At 31.7% G+C, this 22,213-nt stretch overlaps 1 protein-coding gene across 2 annotated transcripts; it reads right to left on the bottom strand.

Moving 5' to 3' along the window:
• Window positions 1-357: 357 nt before the first annotated feature.
• LOC107622913 (2-hydroxyisoflavanone dehydratase) lies at window positions 358-21,688 on the bottom strand. 2 transcript variants are annotated; one of them, XM_088508392.1, is made up of 2 exons: window positions 20,559-21,688; window positions 358-381 (listed from the first exon to the last, which is right to left on the bottom strand). In XM_088508392.1, the coding sequence occupies exon 1, from the start codon at window positions 21,630-21,632 to the stop codon at window positions 20,580-20,582; it is 1,053 nt and encodes a 350-aa protein (XP_088364518.1). In that variant the 5' UTR covers window positions 21,633-21,688; the 3' UTR covers window positions 358-381; window positions 20,559-20,579. The 2 variants fall into 2 exon arrangements, with proteins under 2 accessions (XP_088364518.1, XP_016180475.1); XM_016324989.3 differs by lacking the exon at window positions 358-381 and adding an exon at window positions 6,530-6,798.
• Between the last annotated feature and the right edge of the window lie 525 nt (window positions 21,689-22,213).

Here is a 22,213-nt window from a genome sequence, read left to right as displayed (position 1 = left end):
CTTTGTGTGTGCTTGGGCTGAGCATTGAAGCGTTTTTGTGCTTAGGCTGTTCCTGGAGTTAAACACCAGCTCTGGTGCCAGTTTAGGCGTTTAACTCCAATTCTGGTGCCAGTTTGGGCGTTTTATGCCCGAATTTTTAGACTGAATTTAAACGCCAGTTTGGGCCATCAAATCTCGAGCAAGGTATAGACTATTATATATTGCTGGAAAGCTCAGGATGTCTACTTTCCAACGCAATTAAGAGCGCCCCAATTGAGCTTTTGTAGCTCCAAAAAATCCAGTTCGAGTGCAGGGAGGTCAGAATCCAACAGCATCTGCAGTCCTTTTTTAGCCTCTGAATCAGATATTTGCTCCAGCCCCTCAATTTCAGTCAGAAAATACCTAAAATCACAGAAAAATACACAAACTCATAGTAAAGTCCAGAAATGTGATTTTTGAATAAAAACTAATAAAAATATAATAAAAAGCAACTAAAACATACCAAAAACTATGTAAAAATAATGCCAAAAAGGGTATAAATTATCCTCTCATCAATGATCATGTGAAGTCATAAAAACAACTGCAGAATTAAAGCAAAATGAAAAATAGCATAAAAAATAGCACACCCTGGAGGACAGACTTACTGGCGTTTAAACGCTAGTAAGGATAGCAGAATGGGCGTTTAACGCCCAGCCTAGTAGCATTCTGGGCGTTAAATGCAGAATGGACAGCACTCTGGGCGTTTAACACCAGAAAGGGGTGTCTGGCATCTGGCTGGCGTTAATCGCCTGAAAGGGGCAGCAGACTGGCGTTTAACGCCAGGAAAGGTAGCAGAGCTGGCGTTTAACGCCAGGAAAGGTAGCAGAGTTGGCGTTTGAATGCCAGAATGGTGCAGGGAGCAGAATTCCTTGACACCACAGGATTTGTAGACCCCACAGGATCCCCACCTATCCCACCTTTTCTTCTCTCCTCTTCACACCTCTCCATAACACTCTTCCCCAAATACCCTTGACCAATCACGTCAATATCTCTTCCCCAAACACCATTCACCTATCAAATCCTACCCTCTTCCCCATATCCTCTTCACCACTAACATCCATCCATCATAAACCCCACTACCTCACCATTCAAATTCAAACCATTTCCCTCCCAAACCCATCCCTTCTTGACCAAATTCCCTCTCTCTCTTACCCTATAAATACCCCTCCTCACTACCTTCGATTTCACACATCATACACACTACCACCCCCTTGGCCGAAACCACTACTCCCTCCATCTCCTCCATTTTTTATTCTTCTACTCTTTTTTTTCTTCTTTTGCTCGAAGACGAGCAAACCTTTTATGTTTGGTCTGGAAAAAGCTAAGCTTTTTTGTTTTTCCCTAACCATCAATGGCACCTAAGGCCGGAGAAACCTCTAGAAAGAGGAAAGGGAAGGCGATTGCTTCCACCTCCGAGTCGTGGAAGATGGAGAGATTCATCTCAAAGGTCCATTAAGACTACTTCTATGAAGTTGTGGCCAAGAAAAAGGTGATTCCCGAGGTCCCCTTCAAGCTCAAAAAGAGTGAATATCCGGAGATCCGACATGAGATTCAAAGAAGAGGTTGGAAAACTCTCACTAACCCCATTCAACAAGTCAGAATCTTAATGGTTCAAGAGTTCTATGCCAATGCATGGATCACTAAGAACCATGATCAAAGTGTGAACCCGAACCCAAAGAATTGGCTCACAATGGTTCGGGGGAATTACTTGGATTTCAGTCCGGAAAATGTGAGGTTGACATTCAACTTACCAATGATGCAAGGAGATCCTCACCCTTTCACTAGAAGGGTCAACTTTGATCAAAGGTTGGACCAAATTCTTATGGACATCTTTGTGGAAGGAGCTCAATGGAAGAGAGACTCAAGAGGTAAGCCAGTTCAACTAAGAAGGCTTGACCTCAAACCCGTGGCTAGGGGATGGTTGGAGTTCATCCAACGCTCTATCATTCCTACTAGCAACCGTTCTGAAGTTACAATAGACCGGGCTATCATGATCCATAGCATCATGAATGGAGAGGAAGTAGAAGTTCATGAGATCATATCCCTAGAACTCTAGAAGGTGGCGGACAAGCCCTCCACTTTGGCAAGGTTAGCCTTCCCCCATCTCATTTGTACCCTATGCAATTCAGCTAGAATTGTCATAGAGGAAGACATCCTCATTGAAGGAGACAAGCCCATCACTAAGAAGAAGATGGAGCAAACAAGAGAGCCCACTCATGGACCTCAACAAGAGCATGAGGAAGTTCTTCATCTAGAAATCCCTGAGATTCCTCAAGGGATGCATTTTCCTCCACAAAACTATTGAGAGAAAATTAACACCTTCTTAGGAGAACTGAGTTCTAACATGGAGCAACTAAGGATGGAGCACCAAGAGCATTCCATCCTCCTCCATGAAATTAGAGAAGACCAAAGAGCCATGAGGGAGGAGCAATAAAGGTAAGGAAGAGACATAGAGGAGCTTAAGCACTCCATAAGATCTTCAAGAGGAAGAACTAGCAGCCATCACTAAGGTGGACCCGTTCTTTAATTTACTTGTTTTTATTTTTCTATTTTTTTTCGAATTCTATTCTTTATGTTTTGTCTATGTTTGTGTCTTTATTACATGATCATTAGTGTCTAGTGTCTATGTCTTAAAGCTATGAATGTCCTATGAATCTGTCACCTTTCTTAAATGAAAAAAATGTTTCTAACTACAAAAGAACAAGAAATGCATGGTTTCAAATTTTATCTTGAAATTAGTTTAATTATTTTGATGTGGTGGCAATACTTTTGTTTTTCTGAATGAATGCTTGAACACTGCATATTTTTGAATTTGTTGTTTATGAATGTTAAAATTGTTGGCTCTTGAAAGAATAATGAAAAAGGAAAAATGTTATTGATAATCTGAAAAATCAAAAAATTAATTCTTGATGCAAGAAAAAGCAGTGAAAAGCTTGCAAAAAAAAGAGAAAAAAAAGAAAAAAATATGCGAAAAAAAAGAAAAAAAATAGAAGAAGAAGAAAAAGAAAAAGCAAGCAGAAAAAGCCAATAACCCTTTAAACCAAAAGGCAAGGGTAAAAATGATCTAAGGCTTTGAGCATTAATGGATAGGAGGGCCCACAGGAATAAAATCCTGGCCTAAGTGGCTAAACAAAGCTGTCCCTAACCATGTGCTTGTGGCATGAAGGTGTCAAGTGAAAAGCTTGAGAAAGCTAACAACAAAAGAAAGCTTGTTGGGAGGCACTCAAAACAGGGGACATCAACTTACTCTTCTTTTCCCGTGAGGTCATTCCTCTTAACCAACTGGAAGAAGAGGAAGAAAGTTGAGAACAACATGTCAAGCTAATGATATTAAAAGAGCGCTTGTTAGGAGGCAACCCAACCGTAGGTAATATTTCCTTTCTTTGCTTTTTTTATTTTCAATAATTTGACATATGATTGCATTCTAAGTTTGGTGTTGCCATGCAACAATTTGATTTTCAATCTTCACTGGATACTTGCATCAATTCCAAGTGAAAGTGTCACACTAAGTTTGGTGTGCCACTTATCTCTCATGCAATGTATCATGCACACCCCATTTGTTTATGCAATCACATTATCTCTGTTTTTACTGCTTGTGCCTTTATTGTATCCTTAATTTTTCTTGCTTAAGCACATGCATTACTCACACTCCATTGTTTAAGACATTCATGACCCATCATAGACCCCATCACCACTGTTTTAATTGTTGCTTGAGGATAAGCAATCATTCTAAGTTTGGTGTGGGAAGGGGAAGAATAGGACGAAAAGGACAACAACAATGAAGATGAACTACAAGGTGGTAATGTTTCTTTTTCCTCTTACTTATTTCTAGCACTTTAAATTGCATGATTGTTTTCTAATTTCTCTGTATGCATATGTGTTGTGAATAAGCATAGCTTGATTGCTGAATTATAACATGTGCTATGACATTATGACTACCATCTTGAGTTTTGTGAGTCGAAATAAGTGAGTAATCATGATCATAAATAAACAAGGTAATTAAAGAAGAAGTTATCATGAGCTTATAAGTATTGGGAAGATAGCATGATTATTGTTGCTCAATTGCATTGGAATTTATTTGATTGAAGTTTTCATCTAGGACATTTTATGAAATTTTTGAAATCATGAAAACCTTGAAGAAGCAAATGCAAATAAGGCAAGAAAAGAAAAGGGAAAGAATGAGAAAGCTGAAGGCTCTGAGTACCAATGACAATTCAATTGTGAAGTACTTGTGGTGTTTATGTATCAAGCAAAAAGCTTGAAAATAAAACACTTAGAGACAAGGCTAGGCTCAAGTGTAAAATCACTCCCTCAAAGCTTAAGGCTCTGAGCATCAATGAGTAGAGAGTAAAGAAAAGAAACAAATGAGCTTAAAGAGTCCTCTAATTAAATGCTTGTGGTGCTTATGTATCAAGTGGTAATACTTGAAAATAAAGAATTTAGAGTCGTAGCTTTCAACAAATGGTGCAAAGCACCCAAGAAGCTAAGCTAAGAAAAGAATGAAAAGCTTGCTTCAAGGAAGGAACATAAAGAAAAAGATTTCATAAATTGAGCTAAATAGAAGCATCAATCATTTGAATCTCTTTTGTGATTGTAGCATGCATAAGAAACTAGCCAACCATGAACATAAAAATTGCCACCGTTCTCACCTTGGATTATCAAACTTTATTGCATGATTCTTTATTTGCTTGAGGACAAGCAAAGTTTAAGTTTGGTGTTGTGATGACTGCGCATCATGTTATGTTTTTCTATGTTTTTTCACCTTTAATTTTCATTAATCATGCTTAATTATTAAGTGTTTTTGTGCTTAAATCATAGATTACTTTCATCCCTTTGATTTTTATCTATTTTGTATAAAATGGTGGAAAAAGAAGCAAAAAGCACAAAAGAAAAAGAAGAAAAGAGTTTAAAAGCTGAAGCAGAGAAGATAAGAGAAAAAGCAGGGGAAAGCGCCTTTGGCGCTACGCTTTTTCTCAAAATCATTGCACAGCACAAGAGAGCACCTTTGGCGCTACATTACTCTTCAAGAGCGCTTGCGATAGAAGTTGCAAAATTCCGCTGGCGACGCGTACGCGTGGGTGACGCGTACGCGTGAAAGTGAAAATTTAGCTGGTGACACGTACGCGTGCGTGACGCGTACGCGTGGGTGACGCGTACGCGTGAAAGTGATGTTTTTGGAAGACCACACGTGGGCATGGATGAGGCGTACGCGTGGAAGAGCGCCCTCGGCGCGAACGCTACGCTCTTCTCAAGAGTGCTGACGACCACACGCACGCGTGGGTGATGCGTACGCGTGACCATTGCCAAAAAGCCTTATGACGTGCACGCATGGACGACGCGTACGCGTGGGTGCAAGAGCGCTACGCTTTCCTCAAAAATGCTACGCTAGCCTGGGAGCCTCATTTTTGCTCAATTAACTTCACTCCAAGTCCACTTAAACCTCAAGCAAGCAGAGCCCATTAACATCACTCAATCAAAGGCACAATAAGCATCTAGAATAGGAATTTTTATTCAATTGTAATTTTCTTTTCATTTTAGTTTGTATTTTAGGAGAGCCTATATAAAGGCCTCAGTTTCATAGAATTAAGAGACGGGAAAAAGGCTGGATTGAGGGAATTTCTGAGGGGGAGTCTTCGGACCCTCTCTGTTCACCATCATCTTCTTCTCTTTTCTTTCTTACTTATTAAATATTTTAGTTATGAATTACTAACTCTTTCCATAGGGGAAGAGAGCTCTATTGCTATTTGATTGATTAATTTGTTTTTATTCTTTTTCTTCTCTTCATCTCTCTTTGATTTACTTGAAGGATTTTCGTTCTTCATGCTTAGCATTCAATTATCTTGGAAAAGAGATTGAATGCAATTGGGTTTTATGGGAACCTTGGAAGAGGAAACGTAAAACCATGCTTGAAAATCCTTCTCACACTTAAGTAGATTTGGGTATGGATGGGATACGGTGACATTTAATCTCTCCATTATTTGGGTCTAAGAAAGTGTGTGGTATAATCAAGGACCAAGCTTCACCTCATCTCATGAGCAACTAGACCAAGGAATTGGCTATTGATCAAGATTGGAGAGATTGAGTTACCAAGGAATTGGGACTCAATCACTCATGATTGCCAAGAGGTTAATGAGTTGCATGATTGAAGATGAAATGAAATCAATTAATCTGGAGAATGCAATATCTCTTGATCCCAATGCTTATTTTATCTTTATTTCTTTTATTTACTTTATGGTTATTTACATTTTCTGTACTTTACATTTCCAGCACTTTACTTTCTTGTCCTTTATATTTACGTCATTTACTTTCCTGCACTTTATTGCTTTCCTTTACTTTCATGCAATTTACAATTCTGTTTGCTTATCACTCCAATATGAATCGTCTAACTAGGATAATCAATTAACTATTGTTTGCTTAATCCGTTAATCCTCGTGGGATTCGACCTCACTCTTGTGAGTTATTACTTGACGACAATTCGGTATACTTGCCGAAGAAATTCATTGTAGTGATATAGTGAAACTCCAATCATCAATAAGTATGATAGTCAAAAGGATACCAGCCGTAGCCCGCAGAGTTTAGGCCGACTAGTTAAATACAGACATGACAGAGTTTTTGATTTAAAATAGAATATGTATCCTGTCTCTCAAGTTTAGCCTCTAAGGCAACAAAGTATAAAGTACAAAAGTGAGAGTACTATAACAAAGTATCCAAAAGTACAAAAGATGATAAAAGATCCTCCGCTCCGTCCCCATCTTGCAATTCACCGAGGTGGGTTACCACCTACAATTGAAAAATAACAACAATATATGGTATGAGAATTGGAGGTTTTTGTATGGTAACAGTGCCCAATATGTAAGATATAAGGTTCTAGGACGCCAAAGGCAATCCTAAAACTTCACATAGCTTAAAATAAATAATTAACTTAAACCATAACAGGGTAATCTAAACTTAGAGAATTTCTAACTAATACCAAATCACACTGCTATATCCCACAGCCTTCACCAACCTACCCTCCACGCGATCCCATCGCCACCGCCTACCTAACCTCCTTACCACCAGTCAATCACAGATAATGCAAGCAAATAAAACACAAGTAGTATATATATGGCAGTTAAATCAACTAGCATTTAGGAATGTTATTCAAATAGGCATAACTAAAGTAATCAAAGCAAGCAAGCATGTAGAAGATGCATATGATGAATATCTATCCTATTTGGCTCATGATATCACTTGTCGGTTATAGTGCCAATCCCGACACAAAATCCAGTCGGCAACTGCCAGATTAGTCTCTCTGTTGCACATACTCAGGAGAAATAATTCCGAGGGATGAGTGCCGTATCACGATATCCATCAAAGGGTAACGTTCTGCGGGAGTGTGCCCAACCACCTTCCTCTAGATGCCATATGATTCCGTGGGATAATGCCCTACTACCTTGCAACCAGAGAGAAATGTGAGTGGGGAGCCCAGCTTCAACCCTTACATATCAACGTAGGCGGGAGACTACCTCAGCCCCTACGCCGGCACCGCTACCTCGACAAGTGGGAGACTGCCACAGCCCTTGCCCGAGGCGCATAGCCACTTACCAAATCAATGTATGTCACATGAGCGGAAGACTGCTACAGTTCTCACATCTGAACATAAGTGGGAGACTATCACAGCTCCTATGACAGAGAACAATTCATATCATAATCATATACTCAATCTCAAATATCACTGCTCATAGCACAAATCTGCTTATACTCATCTTTTTAGACATAATCATTCATGTTTCTCAAGTCATGGTCACCTCAACACTCTGCTCAGACACTCCAGCTATTCCATCCACATAACTTTCCAAGCCTAAATCACTGTCTTCTAAACCCATATATAAATTCACTAATCTCAAATCAAAACCCATCTATATTAGTCTTAGGGTCTAATTACTAGCCACAAGTCTTAATGAGAAGTTAAAGAAGTTTGGAAAGCTAGAAAACCCTTTAAAGAGAAGAAAACACATTTTTAGCAAAATAGGGGTCTTGCATACGCAAAACCTTGTACCGCATAAGCATGCCTTGAAATTTTGGGTGTCCACATATGCGGCACCCTGCTCGTGTGCGCAAGTGTTCCAACCCGAATAGAATGCTCATGTCGCGTGTAAAAATTCGCGTACGCAAGGGTAAAATTTGAACTTCCATGTACGCATGCAGTGCCCGCGTATGCGAGACTCCCATACAGTGAAGAATGCCCGCGTCGCATGCACTGTGTAACATACGCAACCTTTAGCAGACTTAAAAAAATTTAAAGCTGCAAAATTTTCAGATTTTTGCACTGAACATCAAAGGTTCATAACTTCCTCTACAAAATTCCATTTTTCTCAAAATTTATACCATTTTAAAGCTCTTAAAATTATAATTAAGTTAAAATAAAGATCACCAAATTTCAAAGTCTGAGGCTTAAGTTATGATCTGCCAAAGTTCAGTAAAAATAAGGTTTTACAAATTCTCTAGTTTCCAAAACTTCCAAAACCAAACTAATTCATATGCATTCTAAATCATGTCAAAACTCACCATTCAACACCCACAATCACATCCATATATTTCATCACTTACCATTCTATTTTTTCTATCATTTCCACACCTAATTTATCATTCAATTCACCAATTCCTCAATCAAATCTCAACAACCTTATTGATCAATAATATTCCATACATACAATCATCATTTATCATCATCATATTAACATTCCACCACAATCATATCTCAACCGTACCATTTATTCAACTTCCATCAACATGCATATAACACAATCACAATTTAAGCAACCATATAATCAATTCAATCCTATCCTATGGTCCACTAGTCTAAGTGTCTAGAAACATTACATATTACATAGAGGAAACCAAAACCATACCTTGGCCGATTTCCAATATGAACAAATTCACCAAATCTTGAATCCAATAAGCTTTTAACCACCAACACCACTTCCAATGCTCCCAATCAACTCCAAAAACACAATTTCAAGCTATACATACCAATATTACCACAATTAACACCTAGAGTTCATCAAATTCACAAATTCACAGGGGTAAAGAGGAATCTTACCTTTTCCAATGGTGTTTGGGCCATAAACCAATAGTAACCCACTATTGGATGGCACCTAAATAATCAAAACACAAAAATCTACTCAAAACCACAACCTATATTTTTGAAATTATTAGAGCTGAGGAATGCAGCAGAAATTTTGAGTTCTTACTTATAATGACTAGCTATAATTGACAGGCTCAGCAAGAGCTTTGCGTAGCCACAAACGGGACACAAATCGGAGCACTGTAGCTCAAGTTATAAGCAAAAGAGTGAGAGTGTGAATACTGTTTTAATGGTGGCTCTCTCTTCTCCCTCCCAACTTGGGCCCGATCCAACCCGTTAGCGTTTTTAGCCTGTTTGGCCTAATTTTAGGCCAAACCTTTGAAAGAGAATATTATTGTATAAGCTTTAGAATTGTCGTGGCACTTTGTTATCTTTTACTTTACGGTTTGAGATAAGGCTTAGGGTAATAGGGTGTTATATTTTAAAAGAGAATATTTGATTCTAATTCCTAGGATTGTAGCTAATTCTAGCGTTCTGCTCTTGATTCTTGTATTTGACACAAATTAATTAAACTAGATTATGAAAAATTGCCAAATGTGGCTTATATCTCATTCTAACATTATTTACATCAAAGGTAACAACTAGCAAGGTTTTCTTAAATTATTTTCATCTCTATTCAATATTTATTCATTAAGTTAAATTGAAAATTGTTCTTGATTCTTGTTTCTGACATTGTCTTAATTCTTCATTCATTAAGTTTGATTTGTTTTTATAGTTTTTGAGTTGAGTCTCTTCCTTTCTAATCTAGTTGTTGGGGATTAAAATATATTCAAATAGTTTTAGTTATTTTCTTTACATTGAGATTTGTATCTTTGCAGGGTGATGTGACCAATTAGTCTCCTATGCATGCTTGTGATTTTTTATTGTAGATAGCTAATTGCTCCATTGTAAGTGATAATTTCATTTCCTCGTGTAGAGTTAGAACCGTAAGGTAAAAGACTTAACTACTGAAGATACTCCTTCTTGCCGAGGATACAGAGCTTGTGTGTGAACCTAAAGACACCAAACTACCTTACGCTAAGTTGTCTGATCTCATGTGAAAAGATTGGTACTGCTGTGTATGATTGTATTTGGTTATATTTTGAGATTCTTCTTTATTTTAAACTAGCTATAGTTGATTATTTGACAGTGTGGCACTACTTTTTACAATGTTAAAATGATGAGTATAATGATTAATGAGTTATTTTTTAGCATTGTAAGATTTATGTTTGAATTGAGACTTTTTTCTTGTTGTTAAAATTGTTATTTGAAATTTGATCGGATTAAATCGAATTATTTTTTAAAAAAACTAAAATTTAAGTTTACTAGCAGATTTACCGAGGGACAAATCCGACAGTAAAATTATCGACAGAAAATTTTCGACGGTAATTAGTGACAAACAAAAAAATCTGCCACTAGTGAGGTTTATACCAACGGTATCTAGCAACTTTCTTGTAGTGTATCATTCCTTGTCTTAGAATGTACGCATCTTGTTTGCTTCACCTGTGTTTAGGGGTGGCAAAACGGATTAAACCCGTCGGGCCGACCCGCCGAACCCGCTAAAAAAGGCGGGTCGGACTAGGATTTGGAACCCGTCAAATTAAAATAATCCGCCAAATTTGCGGGTTTTGGCGGGGCGGGCCGGCCTGCTGGTCCAAAAATTTTTTTTTCCCTTTTTTTATTAAATAAAAGAGTAATTACTACTACAAAATTAATAATTATATAATTTTTGAATACTTTTTTTTCATTTTTTTATTTTTCTTTTAATTATTAACTTTATTTATTTTATTTTACAATTTCGTATATATGTTCAAATTAGGTGACTTATTTTTTAAAATAAAGATGGCTCTATTGACAAATATTATTTGAACAATTTTATTGAAGTTAAAAAAAAAAAGATAGTGAAAAAATTATATTATAATTTGACTATTGTTTATTTGTATTTAATTTTTTTAATTATTATTTTTTGGTTAATTTTAATTAATTTTATTTAAAAAGAACAGAGTCAAACGGGTTAGTCCGCCGACCCGCCAATCCGCCATAAAGTGGAACAGGCTAAAATTTTAAACCCACTTTAGTTGGTGGGGCGGGCCAGCCTGCTCCATTTATGGTGTGGGCCTAGGCGGGCGGGTCAGCCCGCTTTGCCACCCCTACCTGTGTTTATGTTTTTACATATTATCTTTTATGTTTTTAAGATAGGTCGGAAAAGAAAAAGACCCCGCCATCCCTGCTGATTTGCCAAAAGACTATTAAGGACGACCTAAAGAGTGAGAGTTAGGATATGGATACAAATGCGGCGGATGCACATGACGAATAACTTGATTGGGAAAGCTTCTGACCCTCGATCATAGTGAGCGCATAGTGGACTGTGTGACATTCAAGTGTGAGGAGAGGCTTAGAGCAACAATTTGGTTGTAAAAATGCTTTTTCCAAACACTTTCATATTTCACTTTTGTTATTACTATGTCTTTTAAATTTCATGTTAGCTATTTTATTACTTTGAGTTTTCTTTTAGTTTATATTACATCTTGTTTTGGTTTGTATATAAAAATATGTGTCTTGGATTTATTGAAAATTTTTAGAAATTAAGTACATACACGTGCATTAAATACTTGAACCATATGCATTTATTTTTTGAAATTATTTTTTTCTTTTTTTTGTTTTTTTAATACATACATTTTATATATATATATATATATATATATATATATATGTATTAAAAAAAACAAAAAAAAAAGAAAAAAAAACAAAAAAGGGATAAATGTTGTCCCAGAGAAAAAAATACTTAAAAGTAAATGCATATAGGATGTAAATTGAAAAAATGTATGGGTATGTGAAAAGTGAATCATAGGTAGCTAGATTCATGAATTAAGATTAAATAAGTTGTTATAGGTTAGGTGGAGGTTTAAGCTAATCAAAGATTCAAATTTTTAGTCCACTTGACCAAATATATCCTCAACTTTACCTTAGTCCTATTACAATCCTCTAAAGTTCTCATGATATTTATAAGCATACATTGAATTTTTATTGATTGTTCGAAGAAGAACAAGTTTTAAAAAGCAAGATTAAAAGAGAATGGAGTGAAACAACCCTATACACTAGAGCGATTAGAGAATAAACACATCCGATGTCAATTACTTAATTCTATGTTGCATCTATCATGAAAACCTTATCTTGCAAGTTTGTAATCTTTTAGAACTCAAATTGATTGCTGGCATTAAACTGATTGACATATTACTTTCGGCCTTCTATGCTCACATATATTCTTAAAAATTGATTCATTTTGACCAAATAGATAAAAGCTGGTCGGATTAGATAAAGTAATTGATTAGTGTTATGTAGCTTACACTTAATAAGTGTTGACATCTCTTAATCTTGTCTTTCTTAATGTTTTGCATGAAGATATATTTTTGTCTAAGTGTGGGAGAGTTGATAAATTCATATTTTATGATTTTGGATTGGAAAGAGTGAAATTTATCAACTTAACTTATACTTATTTCTTAAAAATGCATGCTTTTGTAAATTTTCTCCTAATTATACTTAATTGACTGAAACATGATTTTTAGACCTTTAAAATTGTCAAATTAATTTTACTTTTAGTCCATTCAATGTCTTGATATGTTTGTTTAAGTTATTTAAGGTTTAGGAGGCAAGAATGACTTGAAAAGATAGAAGAAAAGCATGTAAAAGTGAAAATTTCATGAAAAAATGAAGAATTGAAAAAATTGCAAAGATGTATAGCACCAAATCCAACGCGTGCCTCACTTAAAATGGCACGTGATTCGGGATTTTTAGCTCATTTTGGATGCAATCCAACTCATTTCTGAAGCATTTAAAGCAAACATTGAAGGAGAAGACACCAAATAGTCTTAAGTTTAGTTTTTAGCATGTTTTAGTGAATTTTAGAGAGAGAAGCTCCAACTTCTCTATAGAATTTTTAGGATTTTTATTTTAATTCTCTCTTGTTTTAGTTTTTAATCTTGTTTTAGCTTAGTTTTATTTATATTTTTTTGTTCATACTATCTTAGTTTGCTAGGATTCTCTTGTTAGTTTTTTGTTTTTGCTATATTTTAGTTTATGAACCATTGTTGAATTTTCAAGTTTCTATTAAAGCAGTTTGATATTTTATGTTTTGTTAGTTGTTGTTTATTTGAGATGTTGTTTTTGCTTTCTTGCATTTGGTAGTAGTAGTTTTTACTAATTCTTACAATTTATATACTTGATGTTTATGTATACCAAGTGTTTGATGAAATGCTTCTCTTAGTCGTAAAATAGATTTTTTCATTCTTAGCTTGGGTTGAAAACTTGGACGATCTTGAGTTGCTAATATCCAAGTTGATTGATAATTTAGAGATGCTAACTAATCTTATTTCTATTGACACTAATCTTTTACTAATTTAATTAGTAAGTTAGTTAGAACTTATAGATTAGAATTAATTAAGCCTAATTTGCTTTCTTCCATTCGTAGAGGTTGACGAATTAAATTTATATTTTTTGTAATTATCATGTTGTGGTTATGTTGTAGTTAATAGCAAGGATAATGATCCTTAACTCTTAGCCCTTGTCAAAATCTTTTTAGTATTTGATATTCGCTTTCTTATTCTTAATTATTTCTTACTTGCTCCTACTTTAATTTTTTTTATATTTACTTATTGTTTGCTCTTTTAAGTTCTTGCTATTTATATTTTCGTTTATCGTGATCAAACTCCTTTTCATAAGCAATGATATGCACTTGATTGTGATTTCTAAGAAGAATGAGTCGAAATTAAACTTTCAATTATTATTTTAAAATTGTGTGACACTTTTACTAAATTTTGAAGAACACTGAATTTTAATTTAAAATTATATCTAGAACGAATCTTAAATTTTAAATTTGTGAATATTTTAATACATCGAGTAGCCCCAGCCAACCACCAGCTTGCACTTGAGAGCCCCCGACCTACCCCCAAGTGACCTTAGTCAACTACGGTTTATTGGTGGTGTTGATAAAAACTTAAAAAGTGTGTTAAATAAATAGTCAAAATATAAAATTAAAATATTATAACAATTTTTTAAATTAATTCTTATTTTACATAATTAATTTTAAATAAATTTATTTTTAACTTAATTTATTTTAAATTAAATCAATTAAAAAATATTTTATTCCAAATATACTCTTATAAATATTAGACTTTTAATTTTTTTTTTTTTTTGGAAATTCATCCAAACACGTTTTTAATCGTACTCTTTCAGGAGTTCATATGTACTGTTCATCTCCAGCGCTAAGGCTTTAAGTTTTCATTCTTCTATGACTGATGTATCCAAGTGACTAAGTGTGTTGATTTGTTAACTGAAAACGGGAATGAAATTGGAGATTTTATACTAATGAAATAAGAAAACAAAACGACAATGCCACCAAGGGCAATTCAGTCCCAAAATTAATGTTTATAAATCGAAGGATCCTTTTAAAAATTTATTGTAATATTAGTGATGATATCAAAAATAAAATATTATTGGAAACAATTTTGAATTTAAGCAAAAATCATGCAGACCAACACATTACTTCACCCTCCAACAACTACAAAGTATTACTTTATTCTATGAAAAAATCTAAAATAATAGTTTTTATTGTTTAAGTATACTTATAAAGTCAAAGAGAAAATAATAATAATAATAATAATAATAATAATAATAATAATACATTGAATTTTAAGTAAATTAGAAAAAACAGTTTGATCAATGCAATAAGAAGATTTGGTATATTAATGTTTACAAACTGATGTTGGTAAAAATGTGTTTTTACAGAATTAAATTTGATGAAAACTAAATTAAAAAATCAATATAATTTATGTTTAGATACCTTTTGTCAAACATAATTAGTAAAAAATGAATATTATTTAGACTATGTTAGCCAAAATTACATTGGAATGCAAAATTTTTTTAAATTGACATAATTTCTATTATTCTTTATATTACTTTTGTAATTTACCTTTCACAATAAAATGAAATATGTTAAAAAGTAAATATTATTTTATGGTTTAAAAAATAAAAAATTTTATATTATGTAATTTCCAAAAAGCATACAATTAATAATCATATTTACTTTAAGTAAAATTATATTATTTTTCAATTTATGTAAAACAGTATTAATACCATTTAAAAAATTATATAAATTTATTAAAAAATCATTTTTATTAAAAAATTTTAGAATAAGTATTTAGTATTGGTATTATAAAATAATTACAATAAAATATAAAATCTACTTGATTGAAGAGTATTTAAATTTAAATTTTAACAATAAGATTGCTAAATATATGTTCTAATAATAAATTTATTTGAAAATCAAAATTAAATTATACTTACGCACATACTAAATTTAAGAATACAAAAAGTATATAAACAACAAAGTAAAACTACAAATATAATACGTCTGTTTAAATTTAATAATAATTTCTTAAATGTGCAAAATAATATTTTAAAAATTAATTAAAATAAGGTATTGATATATTATTTAATTTAATATCTCAAAATATAAGAACGTAAAAGTAAATGTCTACATTAGTTTGGCCTCAATGTGCATTTGAAGGGTGTACATGATCTGATCCGATACAAAGACTTAGTCTGAATTTAAAGAATTTAGAGGAGTTTTGGTTCCGTTAAGAGCAATCCGGTTAAATCCAAAAACAAAAAAACCAACTTCGTAAACCAATTTAATCAGGTCTAGAACAAAGCTCGAACTACCTAGACCCGACCAGGTATAAGAATTCTAGGGTTTTTTGTTCCTTCTTCACTTTTTTGTTAAGTTTATATCTTCGAATTGTTGTTACGTATTTTTCATGGTTTTAAGAATCCAAATTTATTTTTTTTATTGTTTACAACTAACCTGCTCACTTTTCTATATTTTGGAATGCTAATGAATTGTGCTATGAGTATATGACAATACAATATGTATTTTGTTGGATTTTTATTAGTGTTGTTATTTTTTATAACAGTTATAAATTCTTATTAGTGTTTAGATTCTAGAGTTTTCACTCTTAAATGTTTTTTATATTTGTTTATTTTAGGTTAGATTTTGTCATTTATACCGTTTATTTTAAAATTTCATTTTATTTTATTTTGTATTTATAAATTATAGTAATTTTAGATTTAATTTTTATTTAATTTGAATCTGGTATAATTGTAATCCAAATATAATAAAATTTTATCTGATCTAAAGTTGAATTCAAATCTAAAATTAAATCCAATAAATTTTTAAGGTCAATCTAAAGGCTAATTTTTTTTATATTGTTTAAATATATACGTAATACATTGTTATTGAAAGATTTGGTGTTTTTTTTATATGGTGTTTTATTTAAATCGGACGGTCTGATTTATTTAATGAAAAAAATAAACTACAAATCAGAGGGTCTGATTTATTTGAAGAAAAAAATATATTACAAATCAGATGTCCGTTTTGTATTTTATATTTTTTTTTATTTTTTAAAATAAAAATCGGACGATCCGATTTTAACATTAAATTTTTTTTTATTTTCGAAATCACAAAGCGAATCGTCCGATTTCTAATTGGTTTAAAAAATGAAACAAATTGAAAGATCCAAATTATTTAAACTATACTAGCGTAAAAAATTCATCTCTTCTCACATCATTGTAAAATACACTCCTCTCTCTCACATGAAAAAAAAAAAAAGCGCAATCTAAATTAGAATAAATCCAAGTTCATTGGATCCATCCACACCTCTGCCAAAAGCCACGTCACATTCGAGGAGCAAAAGATTCTCTAAACAACTTGGCTCTTCCTTCAAGAAATGCAAATTTGAATTTTAAGGATGTAACAGTAAGCCAAGCACCCATTGAAAGCCAGTAGAAGAGTTAGATTTATGAGTCCGACGATTTCTTGAGGCAATTTAAAACTTGGTTCTTCCTTCTAGAAATGCAAATATGAATTTTAAGAGCATCTCCAATGAGCAAGAAGTTGAGACTTTATTTTTTATAGGAGTAAAAATTTACAGTTGAAAAGATGAAAAAATAATTTCTGCACAGCTTTTAAAGAGAATGAGTCCATCTAAATCCAAATTCATATTGTCCAATAATAACTTGTAATTTGGTAACTTATTATAAAAATAAATAATTATATAAAATTTTAATTAATTAAATAATTATATTAAATAATTATATTTTTATTTAATTAATAATTTATATTAATAATTTAAATAATAATTAATTAAATAATTAAATTATAATTAATGTATTAATAATTATAATAATTAATTAAATTAAATAATTAAATTTTTATTTAATTAATAATTTATATTAATAATTATAATAATTAATTAGATTAAATAATTAAATTTTTATTTAATTAATAATTTATATTAATTATTTATATTTTTTGTATAAGTAATTTTATAAATTAGTATAATTTCGAATTATATATTGTCTATTTATTGTTATATATGATTTTTTTTATATTAATATCTTTTAATAATGAATTATTTTTAAATTTATAAATTTAAATAATATTATTAAAAAAAATAATTACATTAATTTTAAGTATTTTAATTAATTAATTAATTAAGTAGGACCACAATATGACTAAAGTTAGTTCTTCCTAATAGAAAAGAGAGAGATGCTTTGAGTTCCTATTTACTGTTTATGACGCAAAAGCTTATGTAAAATTATTTTTTATAGCAGGTGGGGTATAAATAGAGATTGAGATGAGTTCTCTACTGAAAATGATCTAAGAATGTAACAGTAAGCATAGAATACATTAAAAGCCCAATTGAATAATTAGATTTATGTGAATAAATTTTTTCAATTATTAAAAAAAATTAAAAATATAAACTATAATCTTTAATTTTTTATTTTTTTTCATATTTATTTTTTATTCTATTTATAAAATTAATAATAAAAAATTTTATTTTATTCTCTCAATTGTAAACAAATTAAAAGGATCCATTTCTTTAGATATGCGAATCCAAAAGTTCTTGAGGCAATTAATTCCAAGACACCTGGCAACTTATAATTGGCTAGAAATGTTTGGTACATGGGGTGGTTGGTGCGGCCCTCTTCGAACACGTGATATACAGTTATACACAGCATAAAAATTTGAATAATACTACGTGTACATTCAAATCAACTACTAAAATCAAAAATTAATATAAAATATATATTAAAATATAAATATATATTAAAAATAAATTAAATCACATATATATTTATATACAAATATATTAATAATTAATTTTAATGATTAATTTTAAAGTATAAATAATACTTTTGTAAAAATTTACAAGAGTTTATAAAAAGATTTCGCTATCTTATGTTATTAGGTTCAGATTAAAAAATATTAATTATATCTATTAATTATAATTTTTTTATATTAATTAATAATTTTTTGGTTTACTTAATTAATAAGATTTTTTCTTATTTTTTATGGTTAAATTAACTCTTAAAATTCTAGTTACATTATTAAAATTTTTTTCCAAAAAATTATGAATACAATTTAATTTTTAACTCAAACATATGTATAAACTTTCATTTAAAATTATCGTCTAAAATATTAGTGCCAAATTAGAGACCTTTTCATATTTTTCAACCCCTGAAAAAAAAAAAGAAAATCACTTCAAAAGATATTAATTTAAATTCAATACTCTATTTGAAAGATCAAGTAATATTTTTAATTATTGTTATTTTATATTTTTTTAACTAAATTACATTTAGCTCTAATCTTATTTGTTATCATGTTGCACTGATTATGTTTATTTTTCTGTAATATTAAGAATTTGGTCAATTATAGTATAAAGATGTAAATTTATGCAGAAAATACAGATATTCATTTTAAACCATACAAATTATTATTTAATAATACTAGTGACACTTATTAATAAATGATACATACGTGTAGCTATTTTCAACCACAAAAATATAATCTATACAAAATAAATCTTTATAATAATGTTTTTTAAAAGATTTTTTCTAGATGATAATTTAATATATTTATATCAATTTTTGTAAAATTATTATTTTTAATTACTCCCTTATGGATATTACGTTGTAGTGTAAAAGAAAGATTAAAAAAAATACTTAAGCTTGAATCAAAAATTAAATTATACTCATAATATATAGATATTATGTTGTTGTGATAAAAGAAAAATAAAAAAAAAATTTATATATTTGAGTAAAAATTAAATTGTACTCATAATATTTTTGAAAAAAATTTAATAATATAATTAAAATTTTAAGAATTAATTTAGTCATAAAAATATGAAAAAAAATGATATTAATTAAGTCAATTACTTACTAAATGACACACAAATTTATAATTAGTGGATACAAATTAATACAATTAATGTTTCTTAACTTATGTTCTAAGGGGCATACGATAGCAAAACCTATTTTATAATTAAAACTATTTCTCAATTATTTATAATCAAAAATCATAATTTATTCATTTGAGCGTTGATAATTTATATTTGTCTCTTGTAATAGTAACGGTACTCAACTACTCATGCATTAAATCTGTGTCTCGCCCAACAACTTTTTGTTCCAGTTTTCTTCTCTTGGTGGATCAATTATCAATATCTAATCCTTGCCCTATTATTTAATCAGAGAACAATTTTTCTTCTTCCATTATATCATTGCGATGATCGTGTGGTTTTAGTTTAACGCTGTAAGATTTTAGTTTTTATTTTGTTTTATTTAGTGGGTAGTTATCCTATAAAACATTTCTTTTTATGATTAGGATTATGCTAAATCTATATGTTTAGGACACAAGTTAGCAAAACTCTTATAAAATATATGTAAATACAATTAAATAAAAAATGAAATAATTTAACAAAATTATTTGAGAAATTACTCATTTTAAATATATTTTAAATATAATAATTAATTTGTAAATCAATAAATTTTCTTTTATAATTTATTTAAAAAATTGGTGCATGAAATAATGCTTAAATTAGCCAATGAATTATAGATCAAGACATAATTTTTCTATCTTCACTTATAAATTTCAGTTCGAGTTTCACTCCTTTAAATTAAAAAAAAAAAAAGAAATAACACTTAAATTAGTTCTTTAGATCCATCTAATTATCAACTTAGTCTCACAATTTTAAATCACAAAATCGAATTAATGTCTTAGTTACTAGTCAAGTTAATACTGTTGAGCAAGTGAATCTTCACTTATATTTTCTACACTAGATCTACACACTCATTTTTTACCATGTAATTCGTACCATACACATTTTTACAATGAATTAATATGGGTAAAATTAAAGAATGAGATATACCAGGTAACATATGAATGAAAATTATATAGCTTTTTATAGATTCTTGATAGACAAACCATCAATTTTAGTCATTTTAGTGAGTAGTCTCCTATTGGCCTTATACTCACTTAGAGAAAAAAGATAAAAAGAAAGGAAGGATACGCATCAATAGTAATTTAGTAGCAGCATACCAAGAATTTCGTTCATGACCTTCATGGTTGTTGATGGATGAAAGAAGCAAACTTTCGCAAAACTTCACGAGAATTCCCTTGATCTGGGAAGTGAACGTGTTGACTATGTGTCATACCCCAATGAATAACAAGCTCAATACTCCCACCCCAACCACTCTTCTTCAACGCCTCAACGTAGTTCTTTCCGGCAACCATCAACGAATCCTTCTCCGCCACACACACCAACACCCTCTCACACCCAAGCCTCCTTAAATCCTCCTCCGCCGGCTTCAGCCTCGGATCCTCCGGCCCCTTGTTATCCTTACACATGAACAGCCACTGCGCATCGTCCCCTATTCCACCAAAGAAAGGGTGGACCATAATCGCACCCTCTACCCTCACTCCTGGCGGAGATCCTGTTTTTCCGATTTGGCTAACCAACGTGTGGGTGATATTCCCGCCAGCGCTGCTTCCGGCGACGAAAAGACGCTGGAAGTCGCCGTGGTCGTTCAGCCAGGGCTCCGTCCCTGTTCCGTCCGCGTGCGACGTGACCCACTGGAAGGATCTCCAGGCGTCTTCGTAGCACGCGGGCAGTGGTCGGGCTGGAAACTTGCCATACTCGACGGAAACCGCGAGGACTTTGGCTTCGTTGGCGACGGCGGCGACGTGGTTGCTGTATTCTGGAGAGAAGGCGGACCTGGCACAGAAGCCGCTGCCATGGAAGAAGAGGAAGACAGGGAGTTTGTTATTGTTGGTTATTTTGGGGAGGAAGAGACGAGCGGAGACGGGAGGGTCGGATGAAATGACGGTGTCTTTGATGCGGAGGCCGGTGGCGGGGTCGTCGGAGGGAGGAAGGAATTTCGGTGGAGGACGGAGGACCTCCACCGTGCCGTCTTTGAAGACACGGAAGAAGGGGAACTCGTGTGTTACCTCCTTCTCTTGTGGGGCGGTGGTGACCATTTTTGTGTGTTGTGTGTGAGCAGAGAAGATTAGTGTTTGGGTTTTAGGAAGGAGAGTAGGTGGAGGAAGCGTCGGTTTATAACAAATAAAAGTTGCCAGTGGTGCATACTTGAAAATGCCTTTAGAAAGAAGCATCGTGTGACCCAGCAACAACTAAGCAACAAGAAAATGGACTTTTTATTTTTTATTTTTTCAGAACTTTTATTGATTAAGCTATTGTACTGGTTTAGTCATTTCTGCCCTTTGGTTTCAAGGTGTAATAAAAGTTTGGCAATATCTCATCTTTTTATTGTTTGGTTATAATATTTTATTCAAAAATATCTTCCATCCTTTTATTTGAGAATTCTCCAAAATTTATTTATATACTTAAATATAAAATAGTTAAAGTTTAATTTAACTTTTAATTTTTTTTGATATTGTAATTTTGAATAAGTCATTCAAATTTAATAATTTTATTAACTAAAATAATTTTTAATTTAAATAATATTATACTATTATATTTTACTTTTTTATTTATTTTTCTAATTTTATATATTTACAATTGTTTTATTTGATTTTTTTCAATTTTGACATAGTATCCAATCAAATTTGTATCAAAATCTCATCAATTCAAAAAGTAAATACGATTTTGCTTAAAACTCGAAATTTGCTCTGAAATTTACTAAGTGTTTATATTAAAAAGTTAATTGTATAAAAAAGAGATGAAATATTACTGA

This window comes from Arachis ipaensis, chromosome B10 (genome assembly GCF_059453495.1).
Source record: "Arachis ipaensis isolate K30076 ecotype BB chromosome B10, ASM5945349v1, whole genome shotgun sequence".
In the NCBI taxonomy this organism is placed as follows: domain Eukaryota; kingdom Viridiplantae; phylum Streptophyta; class Magnoliopsida; order Fabales; family Fabaceae; genus Arachis; species Arachis ipaensis.
This window is presented reverse-complemented; position numbering and strand designations above follow the sequence as displayed.